The 22836-nt window shown below is 41.2% G+C and overlaps 2 protein-coding genes across 15 annotated transcripts in view; both read left to right on the forward strand.

Moving 5' to 3' along the window:
- Nucleotides 1-5439: 5439 nt before the first annotated feature.
- Nucleotides 5440-16999, forward strand: LOC103055061 (cytochrome P450 2J6-like). 9 transcript variants are annotated; one of them, XM_088135939.1, is made up of 9 exons: nt 5441-5832; nt 6304-6586; nt 9435-9597; nt 10056-10312; nt 11724-11897; nt 12419-12557; nt 12715-13040; nt 13626-13767; nt 14817-15395. In XM_088135939.1, the coding sequence occupies exons 2-9, from the start codon at nt 6428-6430 to the stop codon at nt 15146-15148; spliced, it is 1692 nt and encodes a 563-aa protein (XP_087992065.1). In that variant the 5' UTR covers nt 5441-5832; nt 6304-6427; the 3' UTR covers nt 15149-15395. The 9 variants fall into 9 exon arrangements, with proteins under 9 accessions (XP_087992069.1, XP_087992065.1, XP_087992073.1 ...); XM_088135944.1 differs by lacking the exon at nt 14817-15395 and adding an exon at nt 15624-15847 and having other exon boundaries at nt 5442-5832; XM_088135941.1 differs by having other exon boundaries at nt 5442-5832; nt 12853-13040.
- Nucleotides 17000-17143: 144 nt separating this feature from the next.
- The window catches only part of LOC103064101 (cytochrome P450 2J6-like), a 34606-nt gene continuing 28913 nt past the window's right edge, over nt 17144-22836 (forward strand). The window contains exons 1-2 of one of the 6 annotated variants that reach the window (XM_088135954.1): nt 17144-19277; nt 19938-20168. In XM_088135954.1, the coding sequence (XP_087992080.1) occupies nt 20010-20168 (159 nt within the window). In that variant the 5' untranslated portion in view covers nt 17144-19277; nt 19938-20009. The other 5 variants (XM_088135955.1, XM_088135956.1, XM_088135952.1 and 2 more) reach the window with 5 other exon arrangements.

A 22836-nucleotide genomic window follows, 5' to 3' on the forward strand; every position in this document is an offset into this window, starting at 1 on the left:
TGAGGACTTTCTTCCACTTGACCTACTTGTCTTGGCTCGTGCAGGACACCATGGTTTTTGTCAATCTCCATTCTGCCCATTGTGAAGAATCTCAAGGGAAGTTCCCAGATGAGTTCAACCCCTCCAACTTCCTAAATGAAAGGGGAGAGTTTGTGAAGCCAGAATCCTTTTTGGCATTTTCAGCAGGTAAATTATTATCTCTCTCTCTCTCTCTCTCTCCTTCTCCCTTTCTCTCTCTCTCCCTTTCTCTCTCTCTCTCTCTCTCTCACACACACACACACAAACACACACACACACACTTTTAATGGCAATTTTTGCACCACACCCTGAGCCCCAATCTACCTAACTTTTCTTTAGAGACTTATGGAAATCAGCTCTTTGGCTCACCTTATACTTCAGTTTCCTATAGGAAAATGGGGTTGAAAAAAATATAAGTAACCATGTTGAATGAGGTCATTCCAAAACAGCTGAAAAATATTTCCTTGTGGCCATGGAATTCACTCTGTGGACTCTCTCTCTTTCTCACTCTCTCTCTCTCACACACACACACAAACACACAGACACACAAACTTTTACTGGCAATTCTTGCACCACACCCTGAACCCCAAAATACCCAACTTATCTTTGGAGACTTATGCAGATCAGCTCCTGGGCTGATAGTTCAGTGTCCCATAGGAGAATGGGTTGAAAAAAACATAGGTAACCATGTTCAATGTGGTTATTCCAAAAGAGCTGAAAAATGTTTCCTTGTGGCCATGGAATTCATGCTGGGGACACTGTCCCCTGTGCCTGTAAAAACATGGTGGGAGGTTTTCTGTGTGAGTGTCTCCTTGGAGATGGTGGGCAATGATAAAGCAGAGGAAAATGATAAATTCCTGAACCAAATCCAGACAATCCATGTGTGTGGCTCTTAGCAGCTGCCTCAGTGGAAACATTCTTCCAGGCAAGATGCTCAGCGGAGGTTTTCTCTAGTGGTATTCCAGGTAGTCCTCATTTAGTGACTGCCTCATTTTGCAACCATTGGCAGTTACAATGGTGATGAAAAGGCCCTTTGTTTCCAATCCTCGCATTACAACCATCACAGATCTGTAAAGCAAAGGAAAGCTGAAGTCAGAGTATAAGCACAGTTGCGGTTTCACTTAGCAATGGCTTCATTTAACAACTGAGTTGCCGGTCCCAATCGTTCTTGCTAAACAAGGACTACCTGCACTGCAAGGAGAGGGATCAGATTGCAAGAATTGCAGCAACTGGAAAATGGACCGTGACAAGAAAGGCTGAGTGACTGAAGTGTTTCTACAGCTAAGATCCTAAACTGTGCTCTCTGTATGATGGAGAAAGAACGCGACAGGTAAGTACCTGAACTGCAAAGGTCAGAGTCAGGCAAGAAAAGAGGAACTGAACTGAGAGAGGAAGGAAGTGAATATCGACTTGAGAATATCAGTCTAAGCCATAGAAAACGTCCTGCATAGAGTCATCCAAGGCAAGTCTGTTAGAGAAAGAAAGAATACAAACAACCTCACAAATGGTGGCAACCTTGGAACCCACAGCTGGCTGAATGGCTGTTCTCTTCTCCTTCGCTTTGACTTTTCAGGACCAAGGGTCTGCTTAGGGGAAAACCTGGCTCGGATGGAGCTCTTCCTCTTCTTCACCAGCATTCTGAGAAGCTTCCAGTTATCGTGGCCAGAGAAATCACAAGCTCCAGATTTTACACCACATTTAGGGGTTACACAATCCCCTTCTCGCTTTAAGATGTCATTGAAATGTCACCAGAAAGAGGACTAGATCCAAGGGAAGATTTTCATCACTCAAGGCGACCTCATGTTCTCCAAGGGGAGACTAAGAACACTGGAGAAATCCAAAGTAAATTCATATACTACATGTTTTGTATATACATGGAAAGCAGTTACCTGTGAATATATGACAAAAGATATATCTTAGATGACCTGTAATATCTGCAAGTGGCAAAATTTATCTCCAATATTATTAAGTGCCATTTAGAAGAAATAAAGTTGTTCTGTGGGTGTAACGGTATGTGGAATGACCCTGGGAGACTGTGATGGAGGACTTGGATGTGAAAGTTCAAGGTCATGGGGAGAAGTATCTCCTCAGCCCACAGCCTGAGTGTGTGAAAGCAAAGAGGATGAGACTGGCACCACCCTAAGGAATTCATAGTGTTTAGTTGCGGACTTTCGGAGTTAGGGTTAGTCTGGCAAGATTCTGTCTAGCAGGTATAAGCTAATAAAGTAACTAAGCAATTCCAGAACCGTCTTATGGAGTTTCTTGGGTTCAATCTGACATCAATCTCGCCAGACTCCTACTCCCGTCGTGCTCCTGTCTGTGAGTCAACAGAAAAGTATGCTGGCATTATAATATCTATCTAATATTACAAAGTATCTATTGATCCCCTCAAATGAAATTTAAACACTGTTAATTTAAAAGTCTCAAAAATCACCAAATATTTAGATATCCCAAGATTCAAATACACCTGCAAAGTCTCTTTTTAATTTGGAGAGTTAGATGGTCTAGCTACCCACCCTGAACTACCTAAATGGTGGCTCTCTTCTCCTTCGCTTTGACTTTTCAGGACCAAGCTTCCAGTTATCGTGGCCAGATAAATCACAAGCACCAGATTTTACACCATACTTTGCGGTTACACAATCTCCGTCTCGCTTTAAGGTTTTGCTGAAATGTCGCCAGACAACTAAGTAGGTCTAGGTGAGGATCTGCAAGACAGCCTCATTCTCCCCAGTGGCCAGCAACCATCTCTACTTCACATTTGCCACTTAAGATCTTTTTTTTTTTTTTTTTTTATAAATTTTTTATTTTTTACAACAAACACAAACAAACAATAACATAAAAAGCATAAAAAAAAACCATCTTCCATTTTAAACCGTGTGTCAGCCAGTTACCAATCATTTGTGCCATCCTTTCATAATCTTCACTCATCATTTATATAAAATCTCATGTCATCTATCTAACACATATTTATATATTTATCAATTATCAATTATTATTCATTTGTTACTAGTCTATAACACCAGCTTTCATAATAGGATTTATATCATTTTTATCCATTGATTATATATATATATATATATAGTAATTTATATCAGTTTATCAAGTTTCTATTATATAATTTGCTGATCTATTACATTACTATATCTTTTCATCCAACCATTGATAAAACAAATCCCATATCATATAGAATTGTTTATCTTCTTGCTCTCTAATTTCAAATGTTAATTTACTCATCTCTGCACATTCCATAATTTTCTTAATGACTTCCTCCTGCATAGGTACTTTTTCATTTTTCCAATTTTTAGCAAATACAATTCTAGCCGCTGTCAGAACATTTACAATCAAATATTTCAGTTCTTTACTATATGTTTCAGGTATAATTCCTAATAGGAATATCTCTGGTTTAAAGTCTATATGTTGTTTTATCATTTTTTCCAACCATGTGTGGATTTTAATCCAGTATCTTTTAGCTTCTGGGCATGTCCACCACATATGGTAATATGTACCGGGCTTCTGAAAAGGTGAAAACCTTGCGGAAATAATGACAGAAATACTGGCAGAAGCATTGGAGATAACCACAGAGAAGATGTCAGATGGGATGGATGAAATTTTTCGTGTCTATACGAGATATGCAATGAGAAATAAACTACCAAGAGAAGTACACATAAGATTTACTAAAAAAACTATTAAGGCACAGATACTCCAGGTGGCAAGAGAGAAAACACTAAAGTACAAAGATAAAGAAATCGTAGTTCTGAAGCAGGTGCCAAGAAAAGTAAGAGATATAAGAAGGCAATATTCATTCCTGACTAAAGAGCTACTTAGAAGAGGAGTAAACTACAGATGGTTGATTCCAGAAGGTCTTCAGTTCACTTGGCAGGAACAAAGACAAAGAGTTGATACAGTCCAAAAAGCAGAGCTATTCTATTCAGAATTCTTTAAAGGAAAAGAAGAAGACACACAAAAGGAAGAATCGTTAATTGAGTTTCAAGAAGAAGGTGCAGCAGCAACTGGAAAAGAAAAAGAAGAAAGTGGGGGAGATGGTGTTCCCAGAGAACAACGAGAAGTAAGATCTACTAGAGCAATTAAACCCTCGTATAAAGCCTAACATGGAGGAAAGAAAATTGATTACGATCAATATAAATGGACTTAATCTGGCTATTAAAAGAAGGAAAGTATTTCATAAATTAGAGAAGTTAAAGTTTGATATAATTTGTCTGCAAGAAGTACATATCAAAAAACAACACGAATATTTGTTGCAGCAAAAAAAACTGGGTAAATTATTTACTTCCTTGACACAATGTAAAAAAAGAGGAGTGGTCCTATATATTAGAGATACAATGCCAGCAGAACAAATCTATGCGGATGATGATGGAAGGATTTTGATGGTTGAAATAATAGATAATAATCTTAAAATTCTTTTAATTGCAATTTATGCTCCCAATGACAGCCACTTAAGATCTTTTTTAGAAATACAAATAAAGTGCTATTTTTTGCCAAATGATCCAGTGGATGATCAGGCTTGTTGTTGTTGTTGATGATGATGATGATGATGATGAAATTCACTTTTCCAGGTCTCTGCTCTCCTTCTTCAAGGTTACTAGAATGGAGAAGAGCAGAGCGCACAGCTCGTTTATGAAATGGCTCTTCCTGGCATGAGAATCCAGGGCCCTTCCAGAACAGGGGAGATGTGCAGGGAAGGTGACAAAGGGGCTTCTGTCTTCAGGGGGCCCACCTGCCTTGCTCTTTACCAGTCAAGCTGACAAGCAAGGCCAGGTCAAGAAACGGACACCACTGGCATTCCAAGAATGGTACTTTACTTTGGAAATTTTATTTAGAGAATCTGGAAAGCCTCTCCAAACCATTCACGGCTCCTTTTGAAGGATAACAAAGTCAGAGTTGGGCTGTTCTGAGTGTCGTTCTCACACTGTCTACTTTCTTCCAGGGCTAAGTAACAGGTTCACCACCTCCTTCTCAAGGCCAGAGCCAAATTCATTTGCCTTGCATCAGAGGAGATCTAATGTTCTCCAAGAACCTCCAGATCTTCTTGTATGGAATTGGTAGATAAACAGAGTCCTTTTCACACTACGAAGGGTCCCTTCTGAAACGTTTTGTATGCCCTCCCTTTTTCTGTGGGCTGACATCTTTTACGTTTCGGTTGTCCAGTCTGTGGCTCTCCCTCCTGTCTCCCAACAGTGTCATTCCCACACACGGTTCTACTTTAACAGACCAACTAGAAGAAAGTGTTGCCGGTGGTCTGTAATGATGAAGAGGCTGGAGAAAAATCTCAGGATTTAAACGTCAGGATAAACTTAAATATGTGGATAGGACAGATTCTTGTACTCTGTAAAAGCTGATCTTTGTGGTCACTGGGGCACATCTGTACTGGATTCTCTGAGTTATGTCACTCACTGCTATGAAAACTCCTTCAGGAGGCTTGGAAGACCTGTTGCAGTCCCTTGGGTATACGCTTGACCTCTATCTAGGAGAGCTTTAGACAGGTCGTTGAAGAACAAGTTGTAAAGAAATAGATTAAGAAAGCCCAGCGTTTATATTGCCTGAAGAAAGGATTTCCGGCAATTGTAACATTTATGTAGCTCAGCCAAGGCTGGATGAAAATCGCAGCCTTTTCCATGGCTCTATTCCTGGCCTGATTCCCATGTAGAACACGGAGTTCTCCGGGCATAAAACACCCAACTCCAAACCAGCCTGAAAGTAACGCCCAGAGATCAAAACGAATAATATGAAACTTTGGACTCTGACTCTTGTAGATGTCAAGCCTTCCTATTCAACCTCACATGAATATAATTTAAGGTAAACTCGCAGCAGGGCAAACCTTGCAAATGTTGCTTACCAAGGGATGAGAAAATATCTTTGTGTGACCTGGTTCTGCATCTCATGGGGCTTTTTTGGGGTTGGTGCTGGTAGGGGAAGGACTGTAGCCACATCATGCAGAGACATGATCAGGGCCAGGATGTCCTATTTTTGTGTTTGGGTTTTTCCTTTTAATAGTTGTCGTGGTGCCTTCTAAAACCTGTGTGAAGCCTACAGACAGTGCTGGGTTCAGTTCAAGGGGAGCTCCACTTTAGGAACATGTTTTTCCTTGTTTAAAAAATATTGTAATCATGTAAACTTTGGCTTTTACTGTTTCCAAACCAGGGTTTGAAATAAATTAGATAAAGGGTGTTGAAATTCTTTCTGTTTGCCTGAACAGAAATATAATTTGAAAACACCTATTTTTTTCCTGAGGATCTTGATGTTAATTTTCTGTTTGCCAATCGTCAGCTTTTGCCATCTGGCTTCTGTTCAAAGTTTACCTTTCATCCACGCCTTAAAGATTTAATCACTGGCTGATTTGCCAGAGACACAGCAGCAGAGAAAGAGAGAGCGAGGCTTCCCTGCTTTCAGCATGGCTGTTTTCAGCTGGCTGGTCATTCTTTCCCTGCTATTCCTCTGTTTCTGGAAGAGCAGATGTCCCAAAGGTTTCCCTCCGGGGCCTTGGCGCCTGCCCCTGATTGGGAATCTCCTTCAGGTCAGGATGGGGAACCTTTTGAAGGACTTGGATCAGGTAAGGACCTGACCTTCTTCTGAAAGATTCATCAAGTACAGGTGGATAAACAGCAAATATATTTTAAGTAGTCCTCAGTTAATGACCAGTCATTTACCAACCATTTGAAACAACTGGAACTGCTGGAACTGCTGTTGTAAGTTGGTACGGTGTTGTGTTTTATGATTGCGTCGCTGAGCAATGGAGTTGGCTGTCCCAATTACTGTTGTTAACTGAGGACTACCGTTAGAGCAAAGAACTAATACGATTGGAAGCTTACGTGAATATAAGATGTTTCATATAATGTTGAATGTTGAGTTAAAAATGCCTAGTGAACACAAGTAATTAAAGAAGACTATAGATAGTAAACAATATATTGAAGCAATACTATAAATTTTACATTGAATTAAGATATATATTCTAAAAAGACCACAGATTTTGAATGTGATACAATTCCCTGTTGAAGACGGTTGCTCCAGAATAGATTCCAGTTTGACTTAAATTCCGCATCAGATTTGTTTTTTAAACACAAAATCGTTGTAGACATTGAGGCACTCTCCATTCTTAGAGTAGGGAATCAGAAAACTTTTCTAATAACAAGCATATAGACTCCTTAAGAAACAATGTGCTAATTCAGTATATTTTGAAAGGTTTAGTAATATTTAGTAAGAATATCCCAGGTCGCAATGGGATTGTAACTTTCAGAATTTATCTGTTCTAGAATGAGTCATTTTCCAATATAGGTGAGCTCTACAACATTGCCACCAGACATGAAGAAAAGGTCTGGTCTCCTCATTACATTTCCTGAACATTTTGGAAAAAGAATCATTCCTTTTAGCAATTGAGGCTCAAGCGATAACCATATACCTGTGGTTAAAGATGTCATACCAATTCTTCCTTGGTATTACATAAAGTTAATTTGCTTTTCTGCTTCCATAGAAATTCCTATTGTTGCAGCTCTATGACCATATTCAAATTCTGCATCCATTTAATCCTACAATCTTCCCTAGGAATGTATAAATGATGCCCAAGAAATATTCAGTATTACGTGTTACAAGCTTGTCAAATTGAGACAAACCTCTCAGTATTTCTGCTGCTTCTGTAATTCTTTTCTTACCACCCTCCTTATCTGAAGATACTGGTACCAATTCAGTGCAGAATTGCACCATGCAGGAAGAAAATCCAAATATTATATACTTACCCCATTAACAATAAAATCTTGCAATCTAAACAAATTATTGTCTCTCCACTGAACATTGTTTTAATATCTTCATCTTCATAAAATAAACATTTAATAACAAGGCAAGAAGGGAGAAATGTAGGCCTCCTTTATCCCAAACATTCAGTAGACTCTTTAATATTGCATTATCTAGGCCCCACGTTTGAAAACATTTGGGATTTCTTACAAAAGTCTGTCTAGACCAGTGTTTCTCAAACTTGGCAACTTTAAGATATGTGGTCTTCAACTCCCAGAATTCCCTAGCCAGAATTCCCTAGCTAGCCATCTCAAAGTTGCCAAGTCTAAAGTTGGTCTAGATCACCCTGAAAACCTCTGAACGCTGTGGAGAGAGGAGGAAAGGCCATTCAACAGCTGAAAATCACGGTTTTCACTTTCTTATAAACATTGCAGTTCCACAAGCTTTGCTGCTTTGATACTAAATTTTTACTATGTAGTTAGGGGAATATTAAGCTGCTTGTTTTGAATGTAGCAACAATAATGTAGCAATTCCTCTGGTAGAAAACACCCATCTCTGCTTATCTGAAGCTGGGCAGGCTTTAACAAAGAAGCTCTTGATTAAAGGCTTCAATAATATGGGGATAATTGTTGGAGAGTGAACTTTGTCTTTACAGGATGGAGCTGTTTGGACATGAACAAGTGGTGAGAGTTAGCGAAGAGTTTTCCCATGTTGTCCCTGCGTGTTTCTGGCCTGTCCTTAGACAAGTGGGGCCAAAGGCCCTTAGCCCTTGGGAAAGGGGGTCTCCCATGTCCCCTAGCAGCGCCTCACCCGCAAACAAGCTGGGTTCTCCCAGAGCCTCATTGGCAGATTTATTAAAAGGAAGATGGTGTTTAGAGATATGGGATGACAAACAGGACTGTGTTCTTTAGTGCCGTGTTTATCTGCACATTGGTTAGGGTAGGGCTGCTTTGATCCTCTTTCTCACAAGGCTTTCGGTGCTTGGGAAACAATCAGATAACATGAGCAACAAAAACCTTCTTCTGATGTTTTTCTCCTTTACTCATATCATTATATAGGAATGTAAGGCTTTTTCTAAAGTCAGAATACCTACTTAAACTCATTGTGTGGGGAGCAAATTTGAAAGCCCTCCCGTTTATTAGCGTTAAAGAAGGGTATTAACTATGCTTGGCTGGAAATGTCTCAGGCGAGCAGGATGTTGCCATCTTCAGAAAATGCCCTTAGGCCCATCTGCTGTGAATAGGTAATGTCTCTTTCCATGATCTCCTCCATCTCCCTTCTCCTAGGATCTTGGCAATCCACTCAAGTGTGTTTTCAGCACCTACAAACCACTTTGCTTCCCCAGTCATCTCCTCACTTCCCCCTTCCTGCAGGCACAAAAGCCACTTTGAAGAAGACTTTCTGTGTAAATGTAGTCCATAATCTCCTTTGCTGTGCACATCATTTGCTTGAATTGCACTTCTGCCTGAGGAGAAAAGCGGAATGGATGGACATTTGGGGGGAGGCACACAGTGGAGCTATAGGCAATCTCTCAGCCTTTTACTTGATGTTGCAGCACTGCAGTGTTTGATTCCAACATTTCTTCTAAGAAAAGTGCTTGGCCAAGAAAAACATTTTGCACTTCTGCCAGATTTCCTAATGCCTCTCTGCTAATCCTGGCTACTTCATTTCAGTTAGCCAAAAAATATGGTCCTGTCTTCAGTCTTTATCTTGGAGGAACACCTGTAGTCTTTACTCATGGATTTCCTCCAGCAAAAGAGGTCCTCGTGATAAAAGGCACAGAATTTGCTGGGAGGGCAGACTTTCCTATAATGGATGCCATCAATAAGAAAAAAGGTAACTGAATATAATTTCCAAGCCTTTTTTTTTTCTTCTCCTCATGCCTCTTTGGTCTTTGTAAGATCCCAAGTTATCCATTCTAACTACCAGTATCCCTTTTCCTCTGCATTCTGGAGTGCTGACCAACGTTTTCCAGTAAGAGAAGGAATAATCTCTTGAAATGTTAGAATTAGCTCCCTTCATCTTTTTTCTTTTTAAAATGGATGGATAATAATATAGAAGAGATTTTGGCATTCAGCTGAGAAAAGTCATACTTCTTTCTTATACCATAAAAAAAAAACTACTCAACATATTTTGCTTGGCATATTTTATTTTATTAATTGAGCATTAGCTGTATAACTTTAGTAATTCTCTGTTCATTTGAAAATCCACTTTGTTTTAAAAATCAATCAATGAATCAATTGCTACCTATAAGCAAGATACAAGTGAATGACTGCTGGATGATTTTTTTTTAGGTATACTGTCAACAAAATATGGTGAAGTCTGGAAGGAGCAAAGAAGGTTTTCACTGATGTTTCTCAGAAACTTTGGAGTGGGCAAGAAATCAATGGAAGAAAAGATCTTGGAGGAGGCAACTTATTTGATTGAGGCGTTTACTGAAAAGACAAGTACCTTCTCCGGGGACAGGATGGGATGGATGGGGAATCGTCACTTCAGTGTTCATTCTTTGTCCATGGGACACAATTCAGTTGACCTCCAAACTGACCACTGGGTGCGTGTATTGAAGGAGAGAGGGAGAAGCTCAGAATTCTGGTTGCGCAAAATTCCAAGCCCCATTGACCAAAATGAGACAGATTGTTCATTTTGTCTCTGTGCTTGTCATGTTTGTAAAGCAGGAGTCCTGTAACTTTCTTGGCTGGAAGCTTCAATTAGATTTCTGAGTATGCTTCTGGATCTCCATAGAAAATTGGGGAGGGAGGGAGGGGGGGAGGGAGGGAGGGAGGGAGGGAGGGAGAGTCATTGTATATACAATACTAGCCTTTGAAACATAGCTAGTTGCCAGCCTCTGTTTTCATGGAACGCTCCTTGCCATCGTTCACTGGGCCCACCTCCCACCATGCTCCATGCTGCCCCTGTGATGACCTAGTAGCCTTTCCTCAATGCAATGATCTCCAGAAGTGTTGGATTAAAAGGCAATCATCTCTACTGGCAGTGCTCACCAGGATATGCTTGCAATGGAGTTAAGTCCAACACGGCAACAAATTGAGTTTGGACTAAGAATACATATTTAGCCGTTCTTGATGGAACTGCGAGGATTCTAACAAGGTAGAGCTGGTAGTCCCGGTTGTGCTACTTGTCTGAACTACCTCGCAGGGCTAACACTTTTAGATGTAGTTTTTAAAAATTTCTGAAAGATTTTTATTCCTGGACAAAGGTTGAAAATAGGAGATATCATTTGACCTTGGGGACTCTTTTGCCACAAAGTTCATGGTGAGCTGATCAGAGAACAGGGACCTATAGTGGACTTATTTTGCGTTCTTCCAATGATGCCTCTGCAACCAGAAAAGCTGACAGCATATTGTGAGTCCCCTAAAGGAACATACAGGAGATGTATTTTGTTTTATTTCACAGGTGTACCTTTTGATCCTTGTGAATTTGTGGACATTGCGGTCGCTAACATAATTTCTACTATAATATTTGGGAAACGTTATGAATATGACAGCACCCTCCTCAAGTCTCTGCTGGATATGATACATCAAAGTTCCCAAATCACAGCGGGACCCTGGGCCTTGGTATCCTTAACAAGAATCCAGATGAATGTTCAGAATTAATGCACAACTAGGGGAATTTGGATTTCCATGTCTCAGATATTTTGGAAACTTTCTGATTTTCCTTCCAATTAGGACAGGATCTCATCAGAGTGCCAGGAAAATGGGGAAGGCTCTCTGTGAGTGATTTGGTCCAAAGCTGCAGTTATTTAGATTTAATTAGGGCAAATTTCTGCACTGAAATTTTACCTTACTTGGAAATTTGATACCCTATCAAATTGTGAATAAGAGTTATTTACATGAACCCTTTACAACACATGGGATTTTTTTCCTGCTCAATGTATCCTACAAAGGAGACTCCATCATGATTCTATTAAATTAATCAATGTTCGCTTTTCTTCTGTTTCCTGGCAGCTTTACAATGCTGTGCTGTTAGTGAGGAGGCTTCCCCTGCCCCATCAGGCACTAGTAACAACTGCAAAGAAAATAGATGCTTTCGTTGAAAAAGAGGTGGAAGAGCACAAGGCAACCATGATTCCTGGAGAACCCCGGGATTTCACTGATGCATATCTGGAAGAAATGCAGAAGGTAGATTTCTCAGTCCCTTGTTGCTGACTTTGCATTGTTTTCTTTTCCTCTCATGTTGAACCTGTTTGTCTGACATGACGCCTCACGAAAGTACAAAACTTTGATACAGTGACTTTTCTAGATGTTCTGCCAAGTCCACTTTTTGCCTTGGGGACATGATGTGTGAGCGCAGCTATGTGCCCTTGCTGTGCATGTTGTGCAAACCCAGCCAGCTAACACAGATCTGTCCATCCGGTTGCAGCAGAAGGAGGACAGGGAAGAAAGTCCCCTTTACCAGCTCTGAGGACCCTCTGGGGGACTCTCATGCTCTCCCTGAACTGTTTGCATCATGATGGGTTATCACTGGAAGAACATGCTGGTTTTTCCTCTCCCTCCTTCCTCTCCCCTTTCAGTGATATTTTTCAGAATGAAATCCCAATTTTAAATTGACGTTATCCACTGTATTAAAAAGAATACATGAGTGGGAAAAGATCCTTTTTCCATTTGATTTTAACAACATTCTTTGTGTTAACTAACAAAAGGCAGAGAGGAAAGGTTCCAGTTTTGAAGAAGAGCAACTACGAGTCTTACTGTCTGAGCTATTCATAGCTGGAACAGAGACAACAGCAGGAACGATTCAGTGGGGATTCCTCTATTTGATGGCCTTCCCAGAGATCCAAGGTGAAGAATTATGAAACAACGTTCTCGACTAATAATAGTATTACCTTCACTTATTATGCAAAACGAGGAAGGGTCCTGAATAGGGGAGGAGTGATTGTTGCATATAATCAGCCGAGAGGCTGATTATAGAGGTGAGTACACATATTTGCTTCTTTAGTGATTATCATGGCTGGGAATTCAGTGAGCTGCTATCTCGTCACTTCTGGTGCTCACCTGACTGGGAAGTATACCAACCATGTCTACATGGAGTCAGTGAAATGTTTTCCAGAAGGTAACCGAGTTCTTGGTTCCTCAGAGAAATGCTGGAAGGAAATAGACACTGTTCTGGGAAACAATGCAAGCCTGAAATACGAAGATAGAGAAAACTTGCCCTACACAAATGCCGTCATTCATGAAATCCAACGCATTTCAAATGTTGTTCCTCTTGGAATACCTCACGCACCCATTCAAGATGTGCAGCTCTTTGGATATAAAATTCCCAAGGTAAAAGCAGAAACTTTTAATTGTCTCCCATGAAGTGAAGTGCTGGTGAATCTGCATGTGTCCATCTGTATCTTTCTGACCTGAGGTATGTGTTTGTAAGTAAGAGCAAGAGAAAGCAAGAAGTTGGGGTCAATCCTGTTCTGTCATATGGAGGGAAGACATAGCACAGTCAAAGGATAAGAGGACTTGCATTCGGACCTCCTTGTATGAAAGTGCAATAGGCTTATTGACCATTTTTTCTGTTGTGTGCTTTGGTAAGTTGGCATGGTTCCTGCAGTTCTCTAAAGTCCTTGCATCAAAGGTTTCTTCTGAAATCTGAGGAACTCTTTCTTATGAAAGGTGGCTGATAGCTCATGGTGGAGTGACTGATCACATCTCCTGCCTTGGTTCTTGCCCCCCTTTTTCCTAATACTGAGTTCAGCTCTGCTTGATCCATAACTCCTCCCTGTTTCTGCTCACCCTCATCACCTGTTCTTCAACCACAGCTCAATGGGGTCTATCTGAAAGCTGAGTCAGTAGCATCCTGAGTCAAGTCTGAGCACGAGTGCATTCTTCCCCATGACCTCTTTGTCTTGGCTCGTGCAGGACACCATGGTTTTTGTCAATCTCCATTCTGCACATTTTGATGAATCTCAGTGGAAGTTCCCAGACGAGTTCAACCCCTCCAACTTCCTGAATGAAAAGGGAGAGTTTGTGAAGCCGGAAGCCTTTTTGGCATTTTCAGCAGGTAAATTTCTCTCTCTCTCTCTCTCTCTCTCTCTCTCACACACACACACACCACACACACACACACACGCACTTGCAATTTTTGCACCACACCCTGAGCCCCAAACTACCTAACTTTTCTTTAAAGTCTTATGGAAATCAGCTCTTTGGCTCAGCTTATACTTCAGTTTCCCATAGGAAAATGGGGTTGAAAAAAACATAAGTAACCATGTTGAATATGGTCATTCCAAAACAGCTGAAAAATGTTTCCTTGTGGCCGTGGAATTCACTCTGTGGATTCTCTCTCTCTCTCTCTCTCTCTCTCTCTCACACACACACACACACACACACACACACTTTTACTGGCAATTGTTGCACCACACCCTGAGCCCCAAACTACCTAACTTTTCTTTAAAGACTTATGGAAATCAGCTCTTTGGCTCAGCTTATACTTCAGTTTCCCATAGGAAAATGGGGTTGAAAAAAACATAAGTAACCATGTTGAATATGGTCATTCCAAAGCAGCTGAAAAATGTTTCCTTGTGGCCGTGGAATTCACCTTTGACTGTGAAAGCATTGTGGGGTGTTTTCTGTGTGAATGTCTCCTTGGAGATGGTGGGCCAAGATACAGCAGAGGAAATGGTAAATTCCTGAACCACCTTCAGACAATCCTCGTGTCTGGCTCTTAGCAGCTGCCTCAGAGGAAATAGATTCTTCCTGGCAAGATGCTCACAGGAGGTTTCCTCTAATAGTGTTTACTGCGAGGAAGGGATCAGATTGCAAGAATTGCAGCAGTTGGGATATTTGCACTAGTCTGGGCCAGAGGGTTTTGCATCATTGCAGGCTTGAAAGAGCAATACATCTGATCTTTATTGCTGCTTTCATGGTGCGGAGACAATAATTTGGCCCTTAATATCAATAAGACCAAGGAGCTTATAGTGGACTATAGAAGGAATAGATTGGACGTCCAGCCCCTGGTTATCAATGGAGACTGAGTGGAGCGGGTGCCCAGTTTTAAGTTTCTGGGTGTTACCATAAAGGAGGACCTGACGTGGGGCGCTCATATTTCAGCATTGGTTAAGACGACCCAACAGAGATTCTACTACCTGAGACTTCTCAGGAAACAACAACTGAATGAAAAACTGCTGGCGACCTTCTACCGCTGTACTATAGAGAGCATTTTGACCTACTGCACCTGTGCATGGTTTGCTAGCCGCACAGTGGCAGATAGGAAAGTGCTCCAGAGGGTTACCACCACTGCCCAGAGGATCACTGGTTGCCCTCTCCCCTCTTTGGAAGAACTTTATAGTTCCCGCTGCCTTAAGGAAGCTCAAAACATTCTTAAGGACCCATCCCACCCGGGACATCCTTTTTCTGAACTGTTACCATCTGGCAGACAGTAGAGGGTAATGAAAACAAGGACAAATAGGCTGAAGAATAGCTTCTATCTCAGAGCGGTAACTATACTGAACTCTACCGTATAGTGCAGTATTAATGCAGCATCAGGGGTTGTGCAATATGGAATGTGAAGGTTGTGTTATATGTGTTTTATGTGTTGTATGGCTTTTATATTTTTAAAGGTGCACTGGGGTGGCATTTAATTTCATTGTACGAGAAGTACAATGACAATAAAGATTACTTACTTACTTACTTATTGAGAAAAATGGCCTGTCACAAGAAAGGCTGAGTTAGTTAAGTCTTTCTACAGCTAAGAGCCTCTATTGGGCTCTCTGCATGATGGAGAAAGGAGGAGACAGGTAAGTACCTGAACTGCACAGGTCAGAGCCAGGCAAGAAAAGAAGAACTGAACTGAGAGAGGAAGGAAGTGAAATTTGACTTGGGAATATCAGGCTAAGCAATAGACGATGTGCTTCACAGAGTCATCCAAGGCAAGTCCTTTAGAGAGGGAAAGAATACGAACAACCTCACAAATGGTGGCAACCTTGGAGCCCATAGCGGGCTGAATGGCTGCTCTCTTCTCCTTCACTTTGACTTTTCAGGACCAAGAGTCTGCTTAGGGGAAAACCTGGCTCGGATGGAGCTCTTCCTCTTCTTCACCAGCATTCTCAGAAACTTCCAGTTATTGTGGCCAGATAAATCACAAGCACCAGATTTTACACCACATTTAGGGGTTACACAATCCCCTTCTCGCTTTAAGATGTCCTTGAAGTGTCGCCAGGAAAAGGACTAGATCCAAGGGAAGATTTTCACCACTCAAGGCGACCTCATGCTCTCCAAGAGGAAACTAAGAACACCGGAGAAATCCAAAGAAAATTCATATACTACATGTTTTCTATATACATGGAAAGCAGTTATCTGTGAATGTACGACAAAGGATTTATATTGGATGACCTGTAAAATCTGCAAGTGGCAAAATTTATCTCCAACATTATAAAGTGCCATTTAGAAGAAATAAAGTTGTTCTGTGGGTGTAATGGTATGTGGGAATGACCCTGGGAGACAGGAGGAAGAGCTGCAGACTAGGCAATGGTCAGATAAGAGGCAGCTGAGCCTGCATAAGAAACGAGGATGTGGCAAACATCTCAGAAGGGACCCTCTCTAGTTTCTTGGACTGTAAAGGTGAGGGGGGAGAGATGTAGTTTGAGACTTGCAAAATTAGTGCCAGCCTTGTGAGGTAGTCTAGACAAGAAGCACACCGAGGTGTCCTAGCTCTATCTTTACAGGAAGGTAACATTAACAGAATCTTGCACGCTGGCCTGTGTAAATTAGCCTGCTTGCCAAACTGCTGGTGGGGAAATTAGGTTTCTCTTCCAACATTACCTTTTGTCACCCATGAAGATCCATGGGTGTACCTTAAAGGTACTTATCTTTAGCTTTTCCCCAAAGAGAACAGCAATAACTCTTCTTAGGCCTTCGGCATAGCTGTTTTCAGCAGGCTGATTGTTATTTTCCTCCTATTCCTGTTTCTGGAAAAACAATCCTCCAGGTCATTATCGCCGACTTTAGAGTGACCATCTTGGAAAAAGGAGACTTTAACAGTGCCATTGAGTGAGAGATCACTGAACTCACATACATCAAAAGGTTTCAGGCAATCTCAAAAGATCTCAAAGTGTCATTTTTGTTAATTGATCTTGTAAGCTGTTTTATGTGTAACCTGCCTGTCTTCTTCCTCCTCCACGTCATCCAAATTTAAATCCTATATCAGTCTAACCACACAATGCATCTTCTGTAGTTGTTGCTGTAGTTCACAAAAGCTTATGCCTTTTAATACAATTAAAAAAACAGTGTTAAAAGATGCCTGATTTTTTCTGCAAGAGACTAATATGGCTCCCTTCTGTGTGAAACAAGCACCACAGATCTCTCTGGGTTAGTTAGAAGTAAAGTGTTATTGGAAGCGTTTGCAAAGGCTGGTGGACTTCGTTGCAAATAAGAAGCCACACCCACATACACACTCCGGCCTAATTATATACATTCCCAATCGCAAGTCCTTCCCCTTTTCCCCAGTGGCTAAGGTACTCAGGGTGTACAGTCTTTCCGGCTGCTCTATGATTTCTTCCTGGGCCCTCCCACCTCATCTATGGTAATTGCTCAAGGTTTCAGCTAATTGCATTATACTGATAAAGACTGCCCCAGGTTAAATTAGTTTTTATTTACATTGTCCCACCCAAGGAGACAACTTCCTCTCCATCTGCCACTATTTGATGACCATAACACTTAACACTACTTCCTTATCTCTCACACAGCTGCACTCTTAGCATGCTCGAGCTACTATTTCTTTGTCAATAATAACATATTTTATCCATCTCTCACTCTTCCTACGTCTATTCCTCAGACTGACTATTCCTTAAAGTAGCGTTTAAGTAACACCCAGACAAAACCAGGAACGTGAAATGTTGGTCACTGACACTTCTAGATGCCAAGTCTTTCTACTGAATGTCACAGGAATGTGTCTGAACGTGGAGCAGAGAAACCTAGCTTACAACTGGCATTGCATGACCCGGCTCTGCAAATCACAGGTTTCTTTTTTGTAGTGGCAGGGGAGGAGGGGAAGCAATGGGAACTGCATTGGGTAAGAAAATAATGCAAAACATATGAAGCCACCTCAGAGATATGATCAGGGCCAGGGTTTGCTATGGAACCAGCATTGTCACTGTGCCTTCTAAAAGATGCATAGAACCTATAGCCGTGCAGAAGTCTGTACCTGGGGTCGGGGTGGGGGCCGGGGTGGGGGACCTAAACATTCAGGACCTGTTTTTCCTTGCTTCATAACGTTTCCATTATGTCTCCCTTTGGCTTGTGTTCTTTCCAACCCAGGGTTTGAAATAAATAATGTGAAGAGGGGTGTTGCTGTTCTAAAATGGAGAACAGGACCCCATTTGTTGTGGGGAAGGAAGAATGGGTGGATATTAACTTGCAAAGATTTGTGAGAGCAGCTCCACTTTTATGTGTTACGGGCTTAGATAGACCTCTTTGGTTCTGTAATTTTCTTGAAATGACATCCCATGTTTTCTCCAGGAACGTGAGGCATGCTAGGGCTTTTCTTAATATGGCACAGAAGACAGACACAAAGAGTGTATTTGTTTTTCCCACACAAAACTGGTTATTGTACAAAATTAAACTCCTTTCTTATTCGACTATCTTCCTATTATTGTAAGTTTACAACTATCTGTATTCTTATTTAATCCATAAATTTCTATCCCTATCTTCTATTTCTAAGTCCTATTCCCATGCCTGTAGCAGTGTTTTCTTATCTTCACTATTTCTTAGCTCTTTAAATCTTTCCTTTCCCCCAGGACTTCAGCTCTTGTAGCCAATCTCAGTCCATTTGCATGTGAAGACCCTTTTCACTCCTCTACAGGCTTGCGAATGGGGCTTTCTCCCCCCCTCCTGGCACTCCCGGTCTTCTGTTCCTGCAGCTGGTTTGTAAGCTCTGCCGTGGCTCGGTTGGGCTCGGTTTGGCTTGCAGACTGTGGCCTCCCCGCCTCCCAGCTCTGCCTCTCAGTGGACTTGCAGCTCCAAGCACTGAAGTTTTCTCTCGCTGTCCGAAGGTGGCTGCTGAGCTGCCTGCCTTTGGGTTGGAGGATTCTCTGTGCTGAGTCTCTGCTGGCTTAACTCCTTGCTTGACCCACCCACCCACGCACAAGTTTGCTTGCAGCTCCCTTTTATGAAACTTGGTCTCCAGTGAAGGAGGGGGTGGGAATGTTCTCACCCTCCTTCCAGGCAGCACCAAACTCTGGATCCCAGGAGGGGAAAAGGCCCGCTCGCTCCAGGCAGTGAGTTGCCTCTTCCCCGAGGCAGCTGGCGGGAAGATCTCCCTTCATTTGACCCCAACTGCAATGTGGGCAGAACCCGGACAGAAGGAGGCACAGCAGGGAAGACTGAATGAAGAAAGGGCTTGAGGAAAGGAGAGTTGTTGTTTGCTTCCAGCGGGAGCCAAACCCAAGGGAGGAATGTGGGTTGGGGGGGGACCTGCGGAAGGAGAGAGTGGGGAGGGAATAGAGGGGAATCTCGAGAGTTACTCCATCTGGAGCAGAATTATTTATGCTCTTATTGTAATACTCCGTTCTTGTGGTATCCTTCATTCACACAACATAGGCTGGCCTTCTTTCCTTTACGATACGGCCCTCCTCTGGGTGGGAAAAAAGCTCAGAAAAAAAATACCTTGATTTTAATGGCAGGTGACCCACTGGGTGTTTACTTTCCTGTTTGTTAAACTGCAGCTTGTGAAATCTGGCTTCTGTTCAAAGTTTACCATTCATTGAGACCTTAAAGATTTAATCACTGGCTGAGTTGCCAGAGACACGGTGCCTTCTAAAATCTCTGTGAACAGGATAGCAGAAGGACTCTGAGGACAGTTCATAACTATGGAAATCGGCACCAGGGCGCTATTAGGGACCACCACCCATTACTCCTCATTTTGGATTGCCTGGCCCACCCCCAAAAGGCATTCAAGAAGTGCTGACTATTGGATCAGTACGAAGGAGGGGCATGAATACTTAACTGCATTTGATGCCAGGTATGGCCAGGTTGAATAACCAGGGTTGCCTTTCGCTTGGTTAATTGTGGGGCAGTCTTGATGAAACGTTTTCTGGCATTTTAGACAAGAAGGTAGTGGTATATTTTGAAAGAATTTTTTTCCCGAGGATCCTGATGTTAATTTCCTGTTTGTTAAACTGCAGCTTGTGAAATCCGGCTTCTGTTCAAAGTTTTCCTTTCATCCAGACCTTAAAGATTTAATCACTGGCTGATGTGCCAGAGACACAGCAGCACAGGAAGACAGAGTGAGGCTTCCCTGTTTTCAACATGGCTGTTTTCAGCTGGCTGGTCGTTCTTTCCCTACTAGTCCTCTGTTTCTGGAAGAGCAGACGTCCCAAAGGTTTCCCTCCGGGGCCTTGGCGCCTGCCCCTGATTGGGAATCTCCTTCAGGTCAGCATGGGGAACCCTCTGAAGGACTTGGATCAGGTAAGGCTCCTTATTTTCCCTCAGATTAAACTCCACGGAGTGAATCTGCCACAATTTTTGCTCCTGCAGAAAGAACTGAGAGGAGATGGCTTTTTCTGTTAGCTTTTCTACATGAGACACAATTTTTGCTTGCCACAGGATTTAGAGAAAAACATTTAGATGAGAACATATTTGCCATTTGATGCAGAGGAATCCTAATTCCTAATGGAACTTAAGTTCTTCTGAAAGATTCATTCGCTCTTTAAGGTGAATTCAGTTCACTTCCAATTTTGCAGATGAAACCCTCCCCTTCCAAAAAGTACTGGACAAATCCAGTACTTTAGAAGGCTAAAAAGGGTGTTGTTCATCTGCCTGAATGAGTAGCTTATGATTCAGTTTCAGCTGAATTCCAAATCTGTCAATTATTTTTTCTCTGCTCCCCACTCCCAAAATTTTTTATTGCTTCATATTTTTAAAGAATATAAAGGATAGATGGCAGAGATAGAAGAATCAAGTAGAGGTGGAAAAACAGCAAATCTATTACAGGTAGTCCTCGGTTAAATAGTCATTCAGTGACTATTTGAAGTTATGACGGTGCTGAAGGAAGGTACTTAGGACCCTTAAGCAGACTCTAACAATGAGGCTCTTGCATAAAAGCTTTGGTAATAAGGGGGTAATCGTGGGGGATTGCACTTTGCCTTTGCATCTAGGACCTGTTTGTATGCTCAGAAGTGGTGACAGTTCTCCCATGCTGTCCCTGTGTGTTTCTGGCCTGTCCTTCGAAAAGTGCGGCCAAAGGCCCTGAGCCCTTGGAAAAGGGGGTCTCCCAGGTCCCATAGCAGTGCCTCACCCACAAACAAGCTGGGTTCTCACAGAGCCTCGTTGGCAGATTTATTAAAAGGAAGATGGTGTTTAGAGATATGGGATGACAAACCGGACTGTGTTCTTTAGTGTCCCGTTTATCTGTACTTTTGTTAGGGTTAGGGCTGCTTTGATCCTCTTTCTCACAAGGCTTTCGGTCCTTGGGAAATGATCAGACAACACAAGGGGAAAAAAACCCTTTTTGTCATGTTTTCTTCTTTATTCATAACATTAAATTGGAAGGTAAGACTTTTCTAAAGTCAGCATACCTACTTAAAGTCACTTGTGTGGGGAGCAATTTTTTTTTTTTAATATTTTTTTTATTTTTTACAACAAACACAAACAAGAGCGTAAAAAACATAAAAACCACCTTCCATTTTAAACCGTGTGTCAGCCAGTTACCAATCATTTGTGCCATCCTTTCATAATCTTCACTCACCATTTATATAGAGTCTCATATTATCTATCCAACACATATTTATATATTTATCAGTTATCAATTATTATTCATTTGTTACTAGTCTATCTATCACACCAGCTTTCATTATAAGATTTGTATCATTTTTATCCATTGATTATATATATATATAGTAATTTATATCAGTTTGTCAAGTTTCTATTATATAATTTCCTGATCTATTACATTACTATATCTTTTCGTCCAACCATTGATAAAACAAATCCCATATTATATAAAATTGTTTGTCTTCTTGCTCTCTAATTTCAAATGTCAATTTACTCATCTCAGCACATTCCATAATTTTCTTAATAACTTCCTCCTGCATAGGTACGTTTTCATTCTTCCAATTCTTAGCAAATACAATTCTAGCCGCTGTCAAAACATTTACAATCAGATATTTCAGTTCTTTACTATATGTTTCCGGTATAATTCCCAGTAGAAATGTCTCTGGTTTAAAGTCTATATGTTGTTTGTCATTTTTTCCAACCATGTGTGGATTTTGATCCAATATCTTTTGGCTTCTGGGCATGTCCACCACATATGGTAATATGAGCCGGGTTTCTGATGACACTTCCAACATTTATCGGACTTGTTCTTATACATTCTCGCAATCCTCGCTGGAGGTAAATGCCACCTGTAAAACATCTTATACAAGTTTTCTTTATATGCAGTTGACATTGTCATTTTATAGTTTTGAGACCATAGTTTTTGCCACTTCTCTAAATCAATTCCATGTCCAAAATTTTTCCCCCATGCAATCATTGTTTCTTTGACCTGTTCTTCCTCCATTTTAAATTCTAGTAAATGTCCATAAAGTTTTTTAATCACCTTTTCATCAGTACCCATCAAAATTTTATCTAGAACAGTCAGCTCATCATAGATACCTTCTGCTTTAAAATCTTTATCGAATCTACATTGTATTTGCAAATATGAAAACCAATTCATTTTTATACCTTGTTCTTCCAACGCTTGCATAGTTTTAAGTTCACCCTTTTCATTTAATATCTCAATATATCTGTTTGTTCCTTTTTATATGTTATTGGATAAGAGAAGGCTTCGATAGTGGATATCCATCGTGGAACTTTTAAATAATATTGTCTTCTTGTCTTCTCCCAGTTTAAAAACAATGCCTCTCGAATATAGTGCCTTCTAAAATAGCCCTGTGTTTTCGTTCCCTTATACCATAAGAAAGCCTGCCAGCCCAACAACAGGTCATGTCCCTCTAAGGTCAATAATCTATTATTTCTTAAAGTTATCCAATCCTTTACCCACATCAAATTTGTCGCCTGATAATATAATTCCCAGTTAGGCAAGGCAAACCCACCTCTTACTCTTGCATCTTGTAGTAGTTTAAGCTTTATTCTTGCT

This window comes from Python bivittatus, unplaced genomic scaffold (assembly GCF_059951505.1).
Source record: "Python bivittatus isolate LINGU-HERP-01145 unplaced genomic scaffold, Pbiv_v1 ctg000190_np1212, whole genome shotgun sequence".
Lineage (NCBI taxonomy): Eukaryota > Metazoa > Chordata > Lepidosauria > Squamata > Pythonidae > Python > Python bivittatus.